This window comes from Symphalangus syndactylus, chromosome X, assembly GCF_028878055.3.
Source record: "Symphalangus syndactylus isolate Jambi chromosome X, NHGRI_mSymSyn1-v2.1_pri, whole genome shotgun sequence".
Lineage (NCBI taxonomy): Eukaryota > Metazoa > Chordata > Mammalia > Primates > Hylobatidae > Symphalangus > Symphalangus syndactylus.
The window spans coordinates 78,011,859-78,030,458 of record NC_072447.2 but is presented as its reverse complement, the minus strand read 5'-3'; the positions used below and the strand labels follow the sequence as shown (position 1 = coordinate 78,030,458).

The following is an 18,600-nucleotide window of genomic DNA, read 5'->3' as shown; positions in this document are numbered from 1 at the left end:
TTCTCTACTTACTTAAAGCCTATCCATCCCATCTGAAGAGTGTTTACAAACTCTTCCTTACCAATTTGTGTCAGGAACTCATACTTCTCTGTATTGCAAATCTCACCTCAAACAACTCTTAGGACTTAATTCCTGCCTTAACATAGGGCATATAAAAGATCTTGAAACAGGGTCAAGTGCTGGCTCAGTACAATAGCATGTATTTTGTCCAGGTTTCTTATCCTCACTATCCAAATTATCTTTGCATATTACAAGCTTATCAGGGCTGATCCTTTAAACTTTGCATTAGTAGCTGGCTAACAACTTAATGACCAGAAAAAAAAATCAGGAGCACAGGCACCTGTCCCTCACTGGTACCCCAAATCTTCAACTTTCTCTTTTTTTCTTTGTGCAAGAGAAGAAGGGAAGGAGAACAGGAGTAAGATATTATTCCAAGTTTTCTCAAAGTACTACCTAGTCTCATCTACTTCCAGCCTCTGATTTTCCCACTCCTGAATACTCAAGCTCTGCCTGTTTTCAGCACTGGCTTCTGGATTTGGTTCACTCCCACATAGGAAACTCTCAATTTTGCCTCACATTTTCTGTTCAGTTCTAGCTCCTCATCTTGCATCTATACTATCTGACAGAAGATTCTCAAATAAGCTATCTCTTCTTCCTATGATACTTACATGTTTTAAAAATTATATATTAACTTTTCAATTTTAAAAATATCATCCCAAAGCCCAGCAAAATGTCTATTACAGTGCTGTCCAATAGAATTTTCTATTGGATATAGATATGTTCAATCATATCCATGCATTAGTAGCTGGCTAACAATGACCCAGAAGAAAATACATGGATATGTTCTGTATCTATCTGTGCTCTCCAATATGGTTACCACTAGCCATATGTAGCTATCGAGCACTTCATATGTGGCTAGTGTGCCTGAGGAAATGAATTTTTAAAATTTTATTCAATTTTAATTCATTTAAATTTAAATAGCCACTTGTGGCTAGTGGCTAACATACTGGACTGCTCAGCCTTAGAACTCTATAAATAATATTTAATTGATATTAGCATTCCTCTAGGTAACAGGAAGGTGATAAAACTGAACATGAGTCTTTCCTTGCTTCCCCACAAGAGCTCCCACCTAGAAATTTTAGATTAACAAAGGGACTTAGGACCACACAAAACCTGACTGAGAGGATAGTAGTCACTTAAAACCACAGTGGCAGATAAAAGGGATGTGAACTTTAGTATTATAATTGCCAAAATTTTTTAATAACATCAAATGAGAGACAAACACACCTTTATGCCTTCCTTAGGATCCTCCCGTATATTTATTTGAGCTTTCTCACGAGATGGGCATAGAAGATCCAAAATTTCTTCATTGTAAATCTGATATTGTTGAAAATAAAGTGGCAAAAACAAGATGTTAACAGTGGTAATCTCTGGGTGGTGAGATCATAGGTAATTTTAAAAATTATTTGTGACTTTCTATATTTAAACATTTGTTTATAATGAACATGTATTACTTGTAGAATTAAGAAAAGGACCATAACCCTATAGGTAATCACCTGATGTTTTATAAGAATGAATTCACATATTGCTTGTAGCAAAATTGAGATTGCTCTCTTAAGACAGAGTCTCTTAGGAACAGCAGACACATGAAAAGTTACATGGCCATGCAAATTCAGTTCTTTGATGGCATCATAATAGCATTACATTCACCCATTTTGTTAAAATGTGAATAACAGGTACATAGATGGGGGTGGATGGAAAAGGAAGAAGTGGCAGCTACAATTTCAATATGAAACAGAATTTTAAGTACTTAGAACAGTGTTTAGCACATATAAGCACTACATTTGTTTGCTATTACTGCTATTGCTATTATTTAACATACCAGGATCTGGAGTTATTTTGATACTCAATTATGTTGGCCACAAATAGGTTAATCAAGAGACTCGAGAAGGCTAATCTAGCTGAGCACAGTCACTCACGCCTATAATCCCAGAACTTTGGGAAGCCAAAATGGGAGGATCACTTGAGCCCAGGGGTCTGTCACCAGCCTGGGCAACATAGTGAGACCCCGTCTCTACAAAAATTTAAAAATTAGCCAGGTGAAGTGGCACACGCTTGTAGTCCCAGCTGCTTGGAAGGCTGAGGTGGGGTGGGAGGATCACTTGAGCAGGAGCTGGAGGCTGCAGTGAGCTATGATTTTGCCACTGCACTCCAGCCTGTGAGAGAGTGGGACTCTTTCTCAAAATAAATAAATAAATAGAATTAAAAACTGCCTTTAAGGTCTCACTCTGGGGCTCAAGCAATCCTTCCATCCTGCCTCAGCCTCCTCAGCAGCTGGGACTGCAGGCATGCACCACCTCGCCTGGCTAATCTTTAAAGTTTTTGTAGAGACAAAGTCTTACCATGTTGCCCAGGCTAGTCTCGGACCCCTGGGTTGAAGTGATCCTCCCGCCCTGGCCTCCCAAAGTGCTAGGATTACAGGCGTGAACCACCGGGCCTGGCCAAGAAGGCTAATCTTAATGATGTAATCCCCTGTCTTCCAGTTCTACATCTCTTTACCTGTTAGCATGTTGAGATTGAACTTCAGGATTAAGTATTCACATACAACTTATAATTGCAGGCTTAAATTATATAAGTTTAATTATTACCACCTAAAGGATAAGACATCACTGCTATGGAACCAACTAGCTAGCTTCCCAGAAGCCATCAGTTCCCTAAAGATGTGTTTTTGATGTTATGAAGTTAGATATAATTGGCCAGTCTACAACTATACTAATATACACTAGAACACAAACTCCCATAAGGGCTAGAATTTTTGTTTTGTTCACTGATATATACCAAGAACCTCATATACCCAAGTGCCTTGAATTGGGCCTGGCACATGGTAGGTTATCAATAAATATCTGTTTAATAAACACACTCTATCACCGCTTATACAGCTCAATATGTCAGCTGGTTTTTACAACATTCTTCATGAGGCAACAGCATTATCATTTAAGTCGCAAACAGTAAAGGGAAATCAAACACTCTTCTGCAGACTATACAGGTAATCAGTAACAGAGGCCAAACTGGAATTAAAGAATTCCTATCATCCTTTTATATGGCAATGCCAGTTCCTCCAACAATCAAAATTAAACAGACTATTCTAACACCAAGGAAAGAATTGGGTGGGAGCCGGATCCAACTGAGTCAGTAAGTTTTCTCTATCAATTAATTAAAATGCAACTTACTAATTTGAGTCATGTCAGGAAAAACCTGATTTGGATTTATTTTTCGACCCAAAGACAATTTTGAATACAGAATAATTAAACATAAATTGCTTACCTCTAAGTAAGACACTTTCAGAGTAAATTCAAAGTCACTCTTTTTATCAATTTCTTTGAAGAGCAGTTGTATTACCCTAGGAATAACCCCAACTGTTGGTTCATTCTCTTGCTCTGCAGTGTATGCACCTCCCATCGAATAGGTTTTTCCAGAGCCAGTCTGCCCATAGGCCAGGACCGTTGCATTATATCCTGGCAAAATAGACGTCACATGCATAGTGGTGTTTAAACATTTTCATCTAATCAATATACTCCATTTCCTTCAGCAATTATTTGCAATAAAATTGAGATTGCTCTCTTAATACAGTCTCTTAAGAATGGCAGACACAAAGAAAAGTTCTGTGGGTACCATGACTTTGCACTACTCAAAATAAGCAAAAAACAAACAAAAACAAAACAAAACCCAACCCTAAAATGTGTCCCCCTAGTGATAGCCCTTAGAAGCTAGGAAATCAAACACTTAAAAGATATGACTGACTAAATGAAGGTGGCCAAGTCACTGTCAAAAGCCATTTGGAGCTTGAAAATTCTGTCTTCCTACCTTAAGCAATTTTAAATTACAGAAATTAAATTAAAGAAAAAGAAAGGATTCTGGCATGTATTTTCTTGATTAACAGTATTTATCTGAAAAGGAAACAAGATTGTTTTTTACAGTCAATGAAAGCATCTACTTCATATCTGAACTCTCAGAATGCATTTGGACCATATTATCAGGCTCCTTACAGAAATATCATCATTTAAGCATAATTCAATGTGATATATGCCTTTGCTTTTATTGAGAATTAATAAAGAATCATCCATTAATGAGCCGGGTTCCGTGACTCATGCCTGTAATCCCAGGACTTTGGGAAGCCGAGGCAGGCAGATTGCTTTAGCTCAGGAGTTTAACATTAGACTGGGCAACATGGTGAAAGCCCGTCTCTACTAAAAATACAAAAATTAGCAGGGCATGGTGGCAGGTGCCTATAATCCCAGCTACTTTGGAGGCTGAGGCAGGAGAATCACCTGAGCCTGGTAGGCAGAGGTTACAGTGAGCCTTGATCGAGCCACTGCACTCCAGCCTAGGTGACAGAGTGGACCCTGTCTCAAAAAAAAAAAAAAAAAGAATCATTTATTCAAAGATGTTCACAATATAGTTAACTGAAAAAAGCAGCTTAAAAATAATTGTTAAATATCAGTGTATGGATAGGAAAAGATCAAAAGTATATAATTAATTATTTTGATGTTTATCTCTGAGAAATAGGATGGTAAATTTTTTTTTTTTTTGAGATGGAGTCTCGCTCTGTCGCCCAGGCTGGAGTGCAGTGGCGCGATCTCGACTAACTACAACCTCCACCTCCCAGGTTCAAGCGATTCTCCTGCCTCAGTCTCCCAAGTAGCTGGGATTATAGGTGCGTGCCACCACACCCAGTTAATTTTTTGTATTTTTAGTAGAGATGGGGTTTCACTGTGTTAGCCAGGATGGTCTTGATCTCCTGACCTTGTGATCCGCCCGTCTCGGCCTCTCAAAGTGCTGGGATTACAGGTGTGAGCCACCGCACCAAGCCATAGGATGGTCAATTTTTTGTGTTTTCTTTTCTCCTGTTTGCATTTTTTAAATTATTAAATAGAAGGCACTATTGAACAGAGGCTGTGTTTTTCGTTATCACTTATGTTATCGGTACTGTTTGCAGAAAGACCCATAAAATATGTTTCTGTTTGAGTTTATTGGCCAGGTGCGGTGGCTCACGCCTGCAATCCCAGCACTTTGGGAGGCCGAGGCAGGCAGATCGCTTGAGGTCAGAGTTTGAAACCAGCCTGGCCAACGTGGCGAAACCCTATCTGTACTAAAAACACAAAGATTAGCTGGGTGTGATGGTGGGCGCCTGTGGTCCCAGATACTCGGGAGGCTGAGGCAGGAGAATTGCTTGAACCCAGGAGGCGGAGGTTACAGTGAACCGAGATCGCGCCACTGCACTTCAGCCTGGGCCACCGAGGGAGATTCGGTTTCAAAAAAAAGTATATTTCTGTTTGGGCTTAGTTGTGGTAAAAATGTTTATTTTGTAGATTAGTTTTTATATTTTCTCTTGTCAGATAATCCAAATTACTAGTTACTCAGCACTCCCCCTCCCCATTTTTTTGAGACAAGGTCTCACTCGGTCACCCAGGCTGCAGCGCAGTGTGTGCAATCACAGCTCCGCCTCCCAGGCCCAAGCGATCCTCCCACCTGAGCCTCCAGGGTAGCTAGGACTATAGGCGCGTGCTACTATGCCCAGCTAATTTTGTTGTATTTTTTGGTAGAGACGAGTTTCACCATGTTGGCCAGGCTGGTTTCAAACTCCTGACCTCAAATGATCTGCCCACCTCAGCCTCCCAAAGTGCTGAGATTACAGGCTTGAGCGACCATGCCCAGCGGGCATTTTCATTTTATCCCATAAATTCAAAGTTTGGATTGAAGCTAGAGGAAGATAAACAACTGTAGCAAGATTTTATAAAGAAACAATTAGACGATAGGTTATTTTTACTTTAACTTCGGTTGTTACAGTCGTGTGCCATATAATAGCATTTCAATCATGTAGAATGTATATACAATGGTGAAAAATTCCTGTTGCTTATTGACTTAGCCATTATAATATTGCAGTGCAACATGTTACACATTTGTGTTGATGCTGGGGTAAGGAAACCTACTTCACTGCTACTCATATAAAAGTATAGCACATCCAACTATGTGCTATATGTAACACAGTATGTAACGCTTCATAATAATAAATGATTGTTACTAGTTTATGTGTTTAATATACTATACCATACTTTTTATCATTTTTAAGAGTATACTCCTTCTACTTATGATAAATAAAGTTAACTGTAAAACAGCCTCAGGAAGGTCCTTCAAGAGGTATTCCAGAAGAAAGTATTGTTGTCATAGGAGATGACAGCTCAATGGATGTTATTGTCCCTGAAGACTTTCCAGCAGGACAAGACGTGGAGGTGGAAGACAGTGATACTGAAGATCCTAGCCCTGGGTGGGCCTAGGCTAATGTGTATGTTTGTGTCTTAGTTTTTAACAAAAAGTTTAAAAAGTAAAAAAATATATATTTTTTAAAAAGAAAAAAGCTTACAGAATAAAGATGCAGAGTGAAAATGTTTATTCTGCTGTGCAATGTATTTGTGTTTTAAGCTAAGTATTATTACAAAGAAGTCAAAAAGATTTAAAAAATTAAAGTTTATAAAGTAAAAAAGTTATAATAAGCTAAGGTTAATTTATTATTGAAGAAAGACACAATGTTTAATAAATTTAGTGTAACCTAAGTATCCAGTGTTCATAAAGTCTACAGTAGTATACAATAATGTCTTAGGCCCTTACATTCACTCACCACTCATCACTGACTCACTCAGAGCAACTTCCAGTCCTGCAAGCTCCATTCACGGTAATTGCCCTGTACAGGTGTATCAGTTTTTACCTTTCATATTGTATTTTTACTTCAGCTTTTCTAGGCTTAGATCACAAATATTTTCCATGATGTTACAACTGCCTACAATATTCAGTACAGTAACATGCTTTTCAGGTTTGTAGCCTAGGAGCAGTAGGCTCAGGTGTATAGGAGGCTCTACTATCTAGGTTTGTATACATGCACTCTACGATGTTCAGAGAATGACAAAACAGCCTAATAATGCACTTCTCCGAAGGTATCCCTGTCGTTAACTGATGCATGATAATAACTTGCTACTTAATTGTACGGTAGTAGCTTCTAAAACTATAAGCATGGCACCTAAAAGGAACTACAAATGCAAATTTACTTCAAGGTGAAAAAAATAATGACCTTAGGGAAGTCTGTCCCTTATTAGTGTGGCAGACACGTTGTCAAGGAACACAAAGCAAGCTTTCTCTGTTAAACGATCATCATATTTATGTCAAAGCTGTTATCTGCTATTTACCAAGATAATTTTGCAGTCTGAAGGAAAAAACCCTTTAAACTTTGAAACAATGTTTTAATCTAAATGAAAACTTTGAAGTTTTGAAAAAATTTGTTGGTCTAAATGAAGGATCATAAGAAGATGCTAAATTGAGATTTTCACTGTAATAGATCGCTGGTATCAGCTGGCATGACTATGGGGCAAGAGAATAACATTCCATAATTTTCTGCAATACCACAGATATGTGCAGATAGCAATAACTTGGGAAACAAGGTTTTAGTAGTTTTCACAAAATACTTAGGGCTCTGTGGTACCAGGAGTTCAGAGTGCAAGAGGGTGCTGTTGAGCTGACTATAAAAAATATTGGCTTTGTTTTTGCAACCGAGGGCAATGTTAAGCAAACACATGTATACTGGAATCACTTTCTACTTTATGTTGCCTTTAACGAACATAATTTAATTCTATCAGTTTCCCAAGTTGAGAATATAAAAGTAGAACTGTGGTGCTCTTACTAAGCTGTGGAGGTATAGCCTGAGGAATCTGACCGGATAGTGAAGGGTCTGAAAACCATATTGTTTCAGGAATGCCTAAAGGAAAGGCAGGGATAATTGAAGAGAATTAGGTAGAAACACTTAACGGTTTTCCAAATACTGTATGTAAAAAGGAAAAAGATTATAGTGGAGAAGCCCAGCAGATTAACACCTTAATCAAATGATCAAAATGAACATCAGTAGTAATAGAATAAATCAAAATCATGTGCTGCCCAATAGGTTTCAGTGAGAAGAAAACAGCACCACTTCTGTGATATTCCTGCTAAAAGATACACAACCTGAATCTAATCATAAGTAAACACCAGACAAAACAATATTGAGAAATGGTTTACAAAATAACTGGCCTGTAATCTTCAAAGTGTCAAAATCATAAAAGTCAAAAAAAGACTAAAGAACTGTTTTAGAATGGAGACTAAAGAGACAGCAAAACTAAATAAAACGTGATTTTGAACTAGATCTTTTTGCCATAAAATATTTACTGGACAATTGGTGAAACTTGAATGGGGTTTCAGGAATAGATGGTAGTAATGTAGCAGTGCAAATTTTATTGTTTTGATGGTTGTATTGTGGTAACTTAGAAGAAAGTCCTTTTTTGTAGGAAATACACACTAAAGTATGGGGGGGTATCAGGCCAACGACTCATCTCAAATGGTTCAGGGAAAAAATGTTTTTTATGCTGTTCTTGCAACATTCTATACGTTTGAAATTATTGCATTAATATCTTAAAATTTTGAAACAAAAATTTCAGTGTTCCTTGAGCCATATCATTAAACAAAAAAACGTGAAAAAATATGTGAATAGCTGTTGCCTGGAAGAAGGCTTCTAAAGGGATGAACTAACATCACTGGGTAGAAATTACCAGGAAGTAAATTTCATCTTAATATAAAGATCTTTATAACATAATTAGACTTGTCCAAAACCCAAATCTCAACTGGACTACCCGTGAGTCAGTGAGTTCCCTGTCAAAAAAATTTTAGACACTGGCAGTTCACCTAACAGATATTGTTAGAACGCATTTTTCTTTGGATGAAAAACAAACTAGATGATATACAAATGTCTCTTTCAACTTTACGGCACTAGGATGCCATGATTCTACTTCTTTTAAATGAACCTCTGTTTTGAATCTTGAATAACCACTGTATTGGAATAATAATTAGACATCTCTCAGGCACTGCTCCCTTCTTTAGAGCCCTGCTATGGTCTTCAACAGCATTAAAGACTTAGCTTCCGCAATAAAGATTAGTAACTGGTCATAGTATTCAGAGGCTTTAGGCACTCCCCTTCTCCACCTGAAAGAAGTATACTCATTATTCAAGACCCATCTCAAAGTTTTCCCACTCTGTGAAATTCACCCCAAATTCCCCAAGCAGAGTTAGAGCCATCCTTCTGTTTTTCATACCACTTTGTATGAGAGCAGAGCTACTACTTCTACAGGACTGACTCTGTTGTATATTTTTAACTTGAAAAATTTTTCTTCTAAAAGATAGGTACAAAAAATTTAAAAATTTTTATATATTCAAAATTATTTGTGTAGTCATCTATCTCCATTCCTATCCCTCGGACTTTGAACTCCTTCAGGGCCTCGAAGCTGTATTATTTATCACCTGAATCCCTCAACAAGCTTTGCAGTGCCTGAGCCTCAAATAGGGTGGCACACTTATCACCATCAGCAACCACCACAGAGTTTATAATCTAATGAAGTTCCAGGATAAACACAAACATATACAAGTCAAAGATGAACAGAACCACATAAAGCAAATACAGAATAAAACTAGCTTCAAGGGTACAGAGACTTTCACAAATGTTATTAGGCTAAGGGCTTCTTGAAGGCAGGAATCATGATTCATCCATTCCTGTATTTGCAGTGCCCAAGCACAGTGCTTGGCACATAGTATATGCTCAAGGAATATATATGTTATGTTCGAGGAATCAAATCGCCTCACCTTTAAATACGCCTTTTATGAGAGGCGCTACTGCTGTATTGAAGACTTCTTCCTGTTCAGTAGAGGGATCAAACACAAAATCGTAGGTGAAGGATTTATCTGTACCAACCACCACCTAGAGAAGGCAAGGGACAAGGCGTAAGGTTAAAAATGAAAGGCAAGACCACACCCCTCGTTACCATTTGGCCCCAGCTGTTCAGACACAGGCTCTGGACTCTGCTACGCACCTGAGGCTCTCCGGGCACGAAGGAAAGGCACATCTGGCAGCCCTCGCTAATCTCTTTGGGGACCAGAGGGCGACAACGCAGCGCCACTCTTACAGGAATTCCCTTCACCTCTTCCTTCATGATCCTATCTCAGCACCGTCTCTGCGAGGGGGAAAAAGAAGGCTCGCTGATGAATGTTAGTAGGTCAGCAGGGGTGGGAGGGCGTCCTCCCCGGTTCCGACCCTCCTCAGCGGGAACACTATCTTGGGAGATTCACCCTCCAGGACTTGGCCAGGGCTGGACCGCCCGTCAGCCCTGCACTCTAAAGAGAGTGCACGGGCTTCTGAAATGCAAAGAAAAAACTCCAACGGGGACGGCGACAAAGAACCAAAGCCCTAGGGTATTGGGTAAAAACAGGTTCTGAGCTAAGGTGTGCCCCGTAACTCACCAAACTAAATGTCCCTTCCCCGTTCTCCCTGGGTCTCCCGCCGCCCTGTCCCAGCCGGAGCTTTAACCGCCAAGTTTCAAATCCGTCCCGGAGACGCCAACCAATTGCAGTGCGGTCTGCCCGAAGGCGGAGCGCGCACGTCGGCGCGCGCAGGCCGGCGCGCTGGGAAGGGGAGGGTCAGCTCTTTGCACCCTGGCCCGGCCTCTTTTCGACCCTGCGGAGCATCCGCTTCCGGTTCCCAGACTGAATTGGCGGTGAGCGGAGCCTGAGGTCGCTGTGGACTACCCACTGGTGAGGTGGTGCGGCGTTTATGCGGCTGAGAGCGCGGGTCTCAGGCAGAATGTGGGGCGGGGACGTGGGAGGTGGCTGGTCAGGTGAAGGAAGGGTCGATCTGAGGACCCTACCGTTACTAATCACATCTAGGAAATGTGGGGCGGTGCCTTGCCCCAAGTCCCTGCGGATAGTTAACACTCCCTTGGGCTTCGAAAGTAGATCTTTTTAGACTCGACCCTGATTTCCTCTTCTCCAGGTTTAAGACGGTAACATATGTTTTGCAGGATTGTGAAAAATGAGGTCCTCTTTCTAGAGTACCTGACAGGTTGCTTGGCATCCAGAAGATGTTTAGCTAAGTTAAGAGTTTTCTTCTTTCTTCCTTCTGTCCTCCAACCTTAACACCTAGATGTGGGCTGGGTCTGTAGACTGACTGCCTTGGAATGGGTTGGAGCTGCTTTCTGAAACTTGCTGGGCTGCTCTCCCTTTTTAACCACTTTTTGTCTGTTCTGATTCACTCTTCCAGGGCCCTGCCCGAGATGGACAGCCGGATTCCTTATGATGACTACCCGGTGGTTTTCTTGCCTGCCTATGAGAATCCTCCAGCATGGATTCCTCCTCATGAGGTGGGAACCATCTGTATTCCTGAGTAGGAGATTTTTTCCTCCTGGGCATAAGATGATGCATGAAAGGTAGGATAGCAGGGTTAGAAGGTGAAATGGAGAGTGAATCTTAGCTGTTGTAGCCAGAGGACCCAGAAGCTGGATTCTGAGCAACAGGACCCATTGGGAACTTCTTTATGGAAGCCTCCTGCTAGGGTCTGTTCACACCGGTTAATTCTGGAAATTTGGAGCCTTCGTTTCCATACTGTTAAGAGGTTCAGCACGGTGGCTCATGCCTGTAATCCCAGCACTTTGGGAGGCCAAAGCAGGCGGATCACCTGAGGTTGGGAGTTCGAGACCAGCCTGACCGACATGGAGAAACCCTATCTCTACTAAAAATACAAAATTAGCCGGGCATGGTGGCACATGCCTGTAATCCCAGCTACTAGGGAGGCTGAGGCAGGAGAATCGCTTGAACCTGGGAGGCAGAGGTTGCGGTGAGCCGAAATCGAGCCATTGCACAACAAGAGCAAAACTCCATCTCAAAAAAAAAAAAAAGGTGAAGAAATGGGGAGCTACTGGGCTGTCCCAGTGCTATCCATCTACTCATTTAGTCAGTGTTATCTGTTCTACTTAAATTAAGTCTATGACCTTTCCTTTTCCCGACTTCAGCGTAATTCATTAGTGTTCCAGATGAAGGTAGGTGTGAAGTAAGACTGGTAAAATTTCTGGGGTTGCTGTGTCTTGCAGAGGGTACACCACCCAGACTACAACAATGAGTTGACCCAGTTTCTGCCCCGAACCATCACACTGAAGAAGCCTCCTGGAGCTCAGGTGAACTTATGAAACCTTATTCCAGGCTAGATTTGTCCATACCAGAAGTTGGCAGTGTTGGGGGGATGGATTGGAAAGCAGGTGCAGATGTGACGAAACTTTCCTTCTTGTGGGCAGAAAAGCTGAGATAACACTTCTACAACTTCTGACTGTCCTCTCAGGGACACACAGGCTGAGCTATAGCACAATGATGCTACTAGTTGTTCTTGTGTTTGTGGTCTCTATTGAGCCCCCATTCTGTGCTCTTGTCTTACAGTTGGGATTTAACATCCGAGGAGGAAAGGCCTCCCAGCTAGGCATCTTCATCTCCAAGGTATTTATGCCCAGTAGGCAATATGGATCGTTACTTCCCTTTGTTAAATTAACAGATTGCATAACCCTAATGTCCCAAGGGCTGAGAGGATGACTCAGTGGATTCATAGAAGGGGTATAATGGAGGCACCCCCTTTCCCACTTAAAACTTTTCATTTGGCAGGCCATCTGTCTGCATACATTGTCACAGAAAAACAATAGCACCTTACATTTGAATAGCACCGGATTTCACTGATAGTCTTCTGAAATTATCGCATCCCAATCACATGTATTCTCTCTTTACCAACAGGTGATTCCTGACTCTGATGCACATAGAGCAGGACTTCAGGAAGGGGACCAAGTTCTAGCTGTGAATGATGTGGATTTCCAAGATATTGAGCACAGCAAGGTGAGCACAGTACTTGGGCTGTGGTGCTGCAAGAAGCCATCTCAAATAGGACGGATTGGACAGGAGTAGCCTAATCTGTAACTTAATAAGAAAGCATTTTGCTGGGCACTGTGGTACACACCTGTAATCCCAGCTACTTAGGAGGCTGAGGCGGGAGGATCACTTGAGCCCAGGAATTTAAGACCAGCCCAGGCAACATAACAAGACCCTGTCTCAAAAACAAACAAACAAACAAAACAAACAAAAAGAGAGAGAGAGAGAAAGTAAGCACCTCTCCTGGGAAAGTACCGGAGGGAAGCAGCTATTAGTGACACACAGGTTGGAGTGGCAAATCCCTTTCCCCCTATTATGATTCTGTCTTGGGTCATATCTCTTCATTTGTACAAGCTGCTGTGTTCCTTCCAGGCTGTTGAGATCCTGAAGACAGCTCGTGAAATCAGCATGCGTGTGCGCTTCTTTCCCTACAGTAAGTGCCACTTTCTTTTTTCACTTTCCGGACAGGGCCCTAAGTAAGAACTCTTTAAATACTGATGACTAGAGGCCCTACAAGTTGGGGATAAGGAATCAGGAGATCAAGCCTGAAGATAACCTGCTCTGTTCCTCCTTTTCTTCTTCTTTCCTTCAGATTATCATCGCCAAAAAGAGAGGACTGTGCACTAGGAAGTTGCAGCCCACAGCCCTTCATGTGGACTCTGCCATGACATGCTAACTAGACTTCAGGGGAGCCACTTCTATTTTCAGCCCCTCCCTGGAATAGTGAGTTGGGAGGATGGGGAGACAGCTAACCAACTGCATTACCCAAACCATATTGCACTTTTAGTTCCCTAGTTTTCTAGGTGAGCTTCATTCCCTAAAAGGAGGATGATGATATCTAGGCATAACCTAGCCTGTGAGGAACCTAGTTAGGAAAGACAACTGACATTTATTGAATACCATGCACTAGTCCCTTACATATGTCATATTTTAATTATAGAAATCAGTAGCAAAAAGAATCTTGGGGATTTTCCATCTGACTTCCCTGGCCATCTTATCCCATCCTTGTACTACCAGAGGATTCATACACTTTTGAGACTCTAGTGAGACCCTGTTTTCACCCCTTCCTCCTCCTAGCCTCTCTCCCAGAAAGTAAAACACAATGCTGAAGAAATATTGGTGTGACTTTTGAATGTTACCGATTGGATGTAAAATGCTATCGAGGGAAGAAAAAGCTCTTCCAAAGAGAGGAGCCACTGGAAGGAACAGAGCAATACTATACCTCCCTCGCAACTACCTATGATGTCTAACCAGAACATTAGAGAGGCCGACGAACTTTAACCACAGTATAACTAAGGAATGGCATAGAGTGAGGGGCACTGAAAGAAACTGCCCGTTCCCCTAGGAGCTTTGAACATTTCTCTGCAGGGGACAGTAGTAATATAATTCTCTCTTCTCCTTTCCCACATTCTTTGATCTGGAACATAAACAAAGGAAGGGGCTTAGATGCATTTCTTTTCTGAGGCAGCAGTAAGAAATTGGTTCACAGTTTCCAACTTGTAAGTTGAGTAGTGCTAACTGCTGACTTCTCCCTTTTCTTCACCCCCAGCCCCAAATAACATTCTGCCATGTTCCTAGATCTTTAGTTACCAATCCACCATTACAAGATTCCTGGTCATGCCTATGCCATCACTACTGGCATGTTCAAAATACCCATTTGGAATTGAAAGTTTTCTAGTGTGAGGCTGGGCGCGGTGGCTCATGCCTGTAATCCCACCACTTTGGGAGGCCAAGGCACGCAGATAGCTTGAGGCCAGGAGTTCGAGAGCAGCCTGGCCAACAAGGTGCAACCCCGTCTCTACTAAAAAATGCAAAAATGAGACGGGCGTGGTGGGATACTGCCTGTAGTCCCAGCTACTTGGGAGGCTGAGGCAGGAGGATCGTTTGAACCCTGGAGGTGGATGTTGCAGTAAGCCAAGATGGCGCCGCCACACTCCAGGCTGGGTGACAGAGTGAGACTGTCTCAAAGAAAAAAAAAAAAGTTTTCTAGTGTGGTGTGGGGTGATGTACCCCTATGATGAAGTCCCAAAATTTGCCTTGAAAGAATCCTGGGGAGCTTAAATATGTATTTATAGGCCCTTCTACTGGACAATGATTCTGTTAGTCTGAGGTAGAATCTGGAAACCTGGATTTTTAAAGAAGCAAAGGAAATAAGTAAATAAGTCTTCAAATGTAGGAAACATTGTTCTAAATAGTAGTACTATACCGTATGAGGAAGGTCTGGTTCTTCCTATATATCCCACCCTAGCTCTACTGGCATACCTCTTCTAGAGCCTCACTGCTATTGTTAGGTGGCAACATCCCTTGAGAGCAGAGCTGGAGGTAGAATTAATGTAGCTGTCTCTATGCTTCCTGGGAAATCCTGTTCTATGCTCCTATTTGCTGACCCCATGCCCTGCACTGGCCACAAAAGAAAGAAAATAGTAGCTTGGTTACTTCCATAAAGGCATGTTGGGTGACTTGGCTGAATGTTGAGGTCCAAGACTCTCCCTGTGGTTAACAGGTCTTAAAACATTGTATCTAAGAAGTATGAAAAACATGGTAAAAAGTGCCAGCCAGGTGCCATGGGCCTAAGAGGCAAAAACCCTCCTGCCTTAAATTGGCTCTCGTTTGAAATACTTGGATTGGTTCTATGTTAGGGCACCAACATGAGATAATTGCATTGTGGAAATATAGGTATAGTGTGGAGAAAGCAGAAGCAATAACAGCCTTAGGTTAAAGAACCATTTATTGAGAGTGTAGGTAAACAACAACAAACAGTGGAGAATGAATTGTATTGGCCTTTGAAGTATGTCAGCTGCTGTAGAACTGTATTCTCTACAGATGTCTTTTAGCTGTCGGAGAAGGTAAGGTAGAATTCCCAGGTGCTGCAAGAAGCTTCCACCCAGTAGCTGTGAGATGCAGTCAGGATAAAATGATAGCACTTTCAGGGGTTCTGTTTTTACCCCAAGCCTAGGAATTGGAAGAGAGTAAGTGGCCATGTATCATAAAACGAGGTGGGGAGGAGAACTGGTATGGCAAGCCCAAATGTAAGAAATCCATCAAATGAGGCAGAGAAAGCCTAAGCTGTCAGCAATAGCTTCTGTTGCCTGACTCCTCGAAGGATTCCAGTTCGATTTCAACCGCTGAAGTGTGTGTTAAGGAAGCTAATACAGTGAGGTGACTGGAGTCAAATCTTAACACCCAGGGTCAGCTTCTAGGAGATGTAGAAGAGGAATTCTGATCTTACAATCCCTCTCACCTAAAGGCAAACCAAGGAACTACTTTGGGCTAAAGTTAGTCCCATTTTCCCCTTAAGTACCACTCAGGCATCAACTCAGCAAGGAAACTTACCTTCTCTACTTGTATACTCCCTACCCCAGCAAAGCTAGGAAAAAGGATACTCCCCTCTTTTGGTGGAGGTGAAGTCCTTGTGGAAAGAAGGGCAGAAGCCACACGCTGGAACAGCTGTGTGTGTGTGTGAATGGTGACCAAAAAAAAAAAGGGAAAAAAGGTCAGGTTCAGAGGCTAGGATAATTCAGGGCCTTTGAGATACATGATGGGGAGATGAACCTTGACTCCCATCCCACAAAAGATAAGCCAAGGTTATCCAAAAGAGTAAACAGTGGTGGTAGCTACAGACAGAGCGCAATTAAAGTACCATAGAAAGAAACAAGTATTACCTTTTTCACGTTGTAACCGGTTTTGGCACTGGTCTCAATAAACATCACATTGAGGTTTCTGGATTTTTCTTCACCCTCTTCTGCAGTGACTTGTCTGGACGAATCAGAAATGATGAAAAGGGCCAGAGTTATTGGATATGGATAGATTCTTCTGAGGTGTAATGATGCTTACCTAGGGCCAGGAACCCTAGAAGCCTTAAACCCATGACCCTTCTGATTACAGGGTGGGGACTCTCTCCTATACCCCCCCCCACATCCTTGTGCCCTGATGGGACGCCTCCCTGTCCTTCCCATCCTGCAGTGCTGGTAGGGGACAGAGGGGACTAAGGTAACTCCTCCCCAAGTAAATAGAGGACAGTTGACCCTCCCTGTAGAGACTGAATTTTAGGTATGCCAGAAGAAGTTGTAGTTATACTTTACCTTTTGTTATCCAGATCAATCTTATTACCCACCAACATGATGACAACATCGTCACCTCTTTCTGCTCGTACATGTTCTACCCACTTATCTGTCTCCTTAAAAGAATTGATGTCTGCAAGAGAATATGTTGCAGAGTGTTGAAACATTTAGGAGAGATTTGGAGAGAACATTTCCTCTCTGCTAATTTTATCAATCTCCCTATCAATCCCTTTATAATCCCCTTTTCAAATAAAACATTGCATAACACCCACTTGTGATGTCATAGACAACCACTGCAATAGTTGAATCACGAATGTAGCTAGGAATTAGGCTGTGAAAGCGCTCCTGGCCAGCTGTGTCCCATAGCTGCAGCTGAACCTGCATAAAACAAATGTTTAGGAAGAAGATGGGGAAAGGTAGAAAAGAAACTAGCCTTTTTAAAAAGCTCAAACCTAATAAAGGCAGAATACAAAAGGTCAGGTAGACTGGATCCCTGAGAAGTGGCTGCTATAGCCTCAAACCAAATGGCCTATAGTCCTAGGACAGGTCCAACCAATTTCAATATACTGTTTTGATTCAGGAAGACCCTACAGCACAGCAGATTTAAGGATTCAAGGTCTCTTGGACTTTATGTTACAGTTGGAGATTAGATGAAGGCAGACAGACAAGAAACATCATAGGGCTTGGTAATTTGAAGAGGCTTCAGTTTTTTTTGATGGTGCTACCCAACTGTGATGAATAGGCCTAAGGGGTTGAAGTGTAGGGTTAGTGGTATGAGAGTTAACACTCACTATTTGGTCCTCCAAGTACGTGGTCTTAGACAAGAAGTCAATTCCAACAGTTGCCTGCAGAAGAAAATCAGATACACTCCAGCATTCTATTACTAACATGAGGCAGTCTTAGAACCCAAAGTGCAGAATGACCTTTCAAGAAGTTGTCCTGGCTCCACTTCCCAATGCTTATAATACATAACTTTGAGGAGGAGAATCTCCAGGTGAGTCCGCCAAGAAGAGCGGCAAAAATATGCCATATGACTCAGTGGTGGGCTTACCTGGCAGGCGCAGCCGAAGCTGTTGTACATGAAGCGGGTGATGACGGATGTCTTCCCTACTGTGAGGGAGATAAGCAGGCCAATCGTCGCCCTCAGTGCCCTTTCTCCCCTCAAAGTTTCTATGAGCCCTCCCTTCTCCTCCCACTCCAACCTTTCCCAACGAGGAGGAACTCGGTTCCCCAGAGAATGCCCCACCCCATTTCATACCAATTACACCTCCCTGTCCCCAAAGCCCAACCCAGACCCGCACCGCTCTGCTCTCCCAGGAATAAGAGTTTAGATTTCCACAGAGACTGGTATTCCGTTCTTTCGGCAGCCTCCAGGCCAAAGCCTCCGGCCTCCATCCAGGCCTCGTCGTGACTAAAGGCAGACATGACTTCAGGTAGGTTGCAGCCAAAATGGCTTCCAACGCTCAGCCTGCGCCGCCGGACGTCACGCCGTGCTCTACTGACGTCGGCTGATGGCCATTGGCTTCACACCCAGGTGTGGGCACGGCCACGCCCCCTCGGCCCCCACCTGGCAGCTTGCACTGCGCCTCGTGTTCCGCGCAATCCTATGACCACTCGAGTGGGGTCATGGGGTGGACAGCGGGATGGTCACTGACCATGTCAGAGGGAAGTTGGGGTCGGCGTATAGGGAAAAGCACGGGCTAAGTGTAGTGTAATCATAGCGAAGGGGTGGAGG

The 18,600-nt window shown here is 42.4% G+C and overlaps 3 protein-coding genes across 9 annotated transcripts in view; 1 reads left to right on the top strand and 2 right to left on the bottom strand.

The window, feature by feature from the left end:
- The window catches only part of KIF4A (kinesin family member 4A), a 130,779-nt gene extending 120,253 nt beyond the window's left edge, over nt 1–10,526 (bottom strand). For 2 of the 4 annotated variants that reach the window (XM_063635127.1, XM_063635128.1), the window contains exons 1-5: nt 10,366–10,478; nt 9,939–10,079; nt 9,712–9,826; nt 3,325–3,515; nt 1,288–1,377 (exon numbers count right to left, since the gene is read on the bottom strand). In XM_063635127.1, the coding sequence (XP_063491197.1) occupies nt 1,288–1,377; nt 3,325–3,515; nt 9,712–9,826; nt 9,939–10,058 (516 nt within the window). In that variant the 5' untranslated portion in view covers nt 10,059–10,079; nt 10,366–10,478. Of the gene's footprint in view, nt 1–1,287; nt 1,378–3,324; nt 3,516–9,711; nt 9,827–9,938; nt 10,080–10,194 lie in introns of all 4 variants that reach the window. The other 2 variants (XM_055266826.2, XM_063635126.1) reach the window with 2 other exon arrangements.
- A 4-nt stretch (nt 10,527–10,530) lies between these two features.
- On the top strand, nt 10,531–13,918 carry PDZD11 (PDZ domain containing 11). Of its 3 annotated transcripts, XM_055266845.2 has the most exons (8): nt 10,573–10,656; nt 10,923–10,994; nt 11,162–11,261; nt 11,988–12,071; nt 12,328–12,384; nt 12,673–12,771; nt 13,177–13,237; nt 13,397–13,918. In XM_055266845.2, the coding sequence occupies exons 3-8, from the start codon at nt 11,175–11,177 to the stop codon at nt 13,429–13,431; spliced, it is 423 nt and encodes a 140-aa protein (XP_055122820.1). In that variant the 5' UTR covers nt 10,573–10,656; nt 10,923–10,994; nt 11,162–11,174; the 3' UTR covers nt 13,432–13,918. The 3 variants fall into 3 exon arrangements, with proteins under 3 accessions (XP_055122819.1, XP_055122821.1, XP_055122820.1); XM_055266844.2 differs by lacking the exon at nt 10,923–10,994 and having other exon boundaries at nt 10,531–10,656; XM_055266846.2 differs by lacking the exons at nt 10,923–10,994; nt 12,328–12,384 and having other exon boundaries at nt 10,531–10,656.
- A 1,551-nt stretch (nt 13,919–15,469) lies between these two features.
- Nucleotides 15,470–18,336, bottom strand: RAB41 (RAB41, member RAS oncogene family). Of its 2 annotated transcripts, none has more exons than XM_055266842.2 (8): nt 18,167–18,336; nt 17,917–17,975; nt 17,657–17,710; nt 17,138–17,243; nt 16,887–16,998; nt 16,467–16,560; nt 16,188–16,251; nt 15,470–15,929 (listed from the first exon to the last, which is right to left on the bottom strand). In XM_055266842.2, the coding sequence occupies exons 1-8, from the start codon at nt 18,288–18,290 to the stop codon at nt 15,874–15,876; spliced, it is 669 nt and encodes a 222-aa protein (XP_055122817.1). In that variant the 5' UTR covers nt 18,291–18,336; the 3' UTR covers nt 15,470–15,873. The 2 variants fall into 2 exon arrangements, with proteins under 2 accessions (XP_055122817.1, XP_055122818.1); XM_055266843.2 differs by having other exon boundaries at nt 17,917–17,972.
- Between the last annotated feature and the right edge of the window lie 264 nt (nt 18,337–18,600).

What these genes read in the sequence shown, in the direction of transcription:
- RAB41 (XM_055266842.2), bottom strand. Translation starts at nt 18,290, where the DNA reads ATGTCTGCCTTTAGTCACGACGAGGCCTGGATGGAGGCCGGAGGCTTT. An exon ending in ATTGATCTGGATAACAAAAG is followed by an intron (nt 16,561 to 16,886) that starts GTAAAGTATAAC and finishes TGATTCGTCCAG; the next exon opens with ACAAGTCACTGCAGAAGAGG. An exon ending in ACCTCCACCAAAAGAGGGGA is followed by an intron (nt 15,930 to 16,187) that starts GTATCCTTTTTC and finishes CACACACTTCAG; the next exon opens with CGGTTGAAATCGAACTGGAA.
- PDZD11 (XM_055266844.2), top strand. Translation starts at nt 11,175, where the DNA reads ATGGACAGCCGGATTCCTTATGATGACTACCCGGTGGTTTTCTTGCCT. An exon ending in AGAAGCCTCCTGGAGCTCAG is followed by an intron (nt 12,072 to 12,327) that starts GTGAACTTATGA and finishes CTTGTCTTACAG; the next exon opens with TTGGGATTTAACATCCGAGG. An exon ending in TAGGCATCTTCATCTCCAAG is followed by an intron (nt 12,385 to 12,672) that starts GTATTTATGCCC and finishes CTTTACCAACAG; the next exon opens with GTGATTCCTGACTCTGATGC.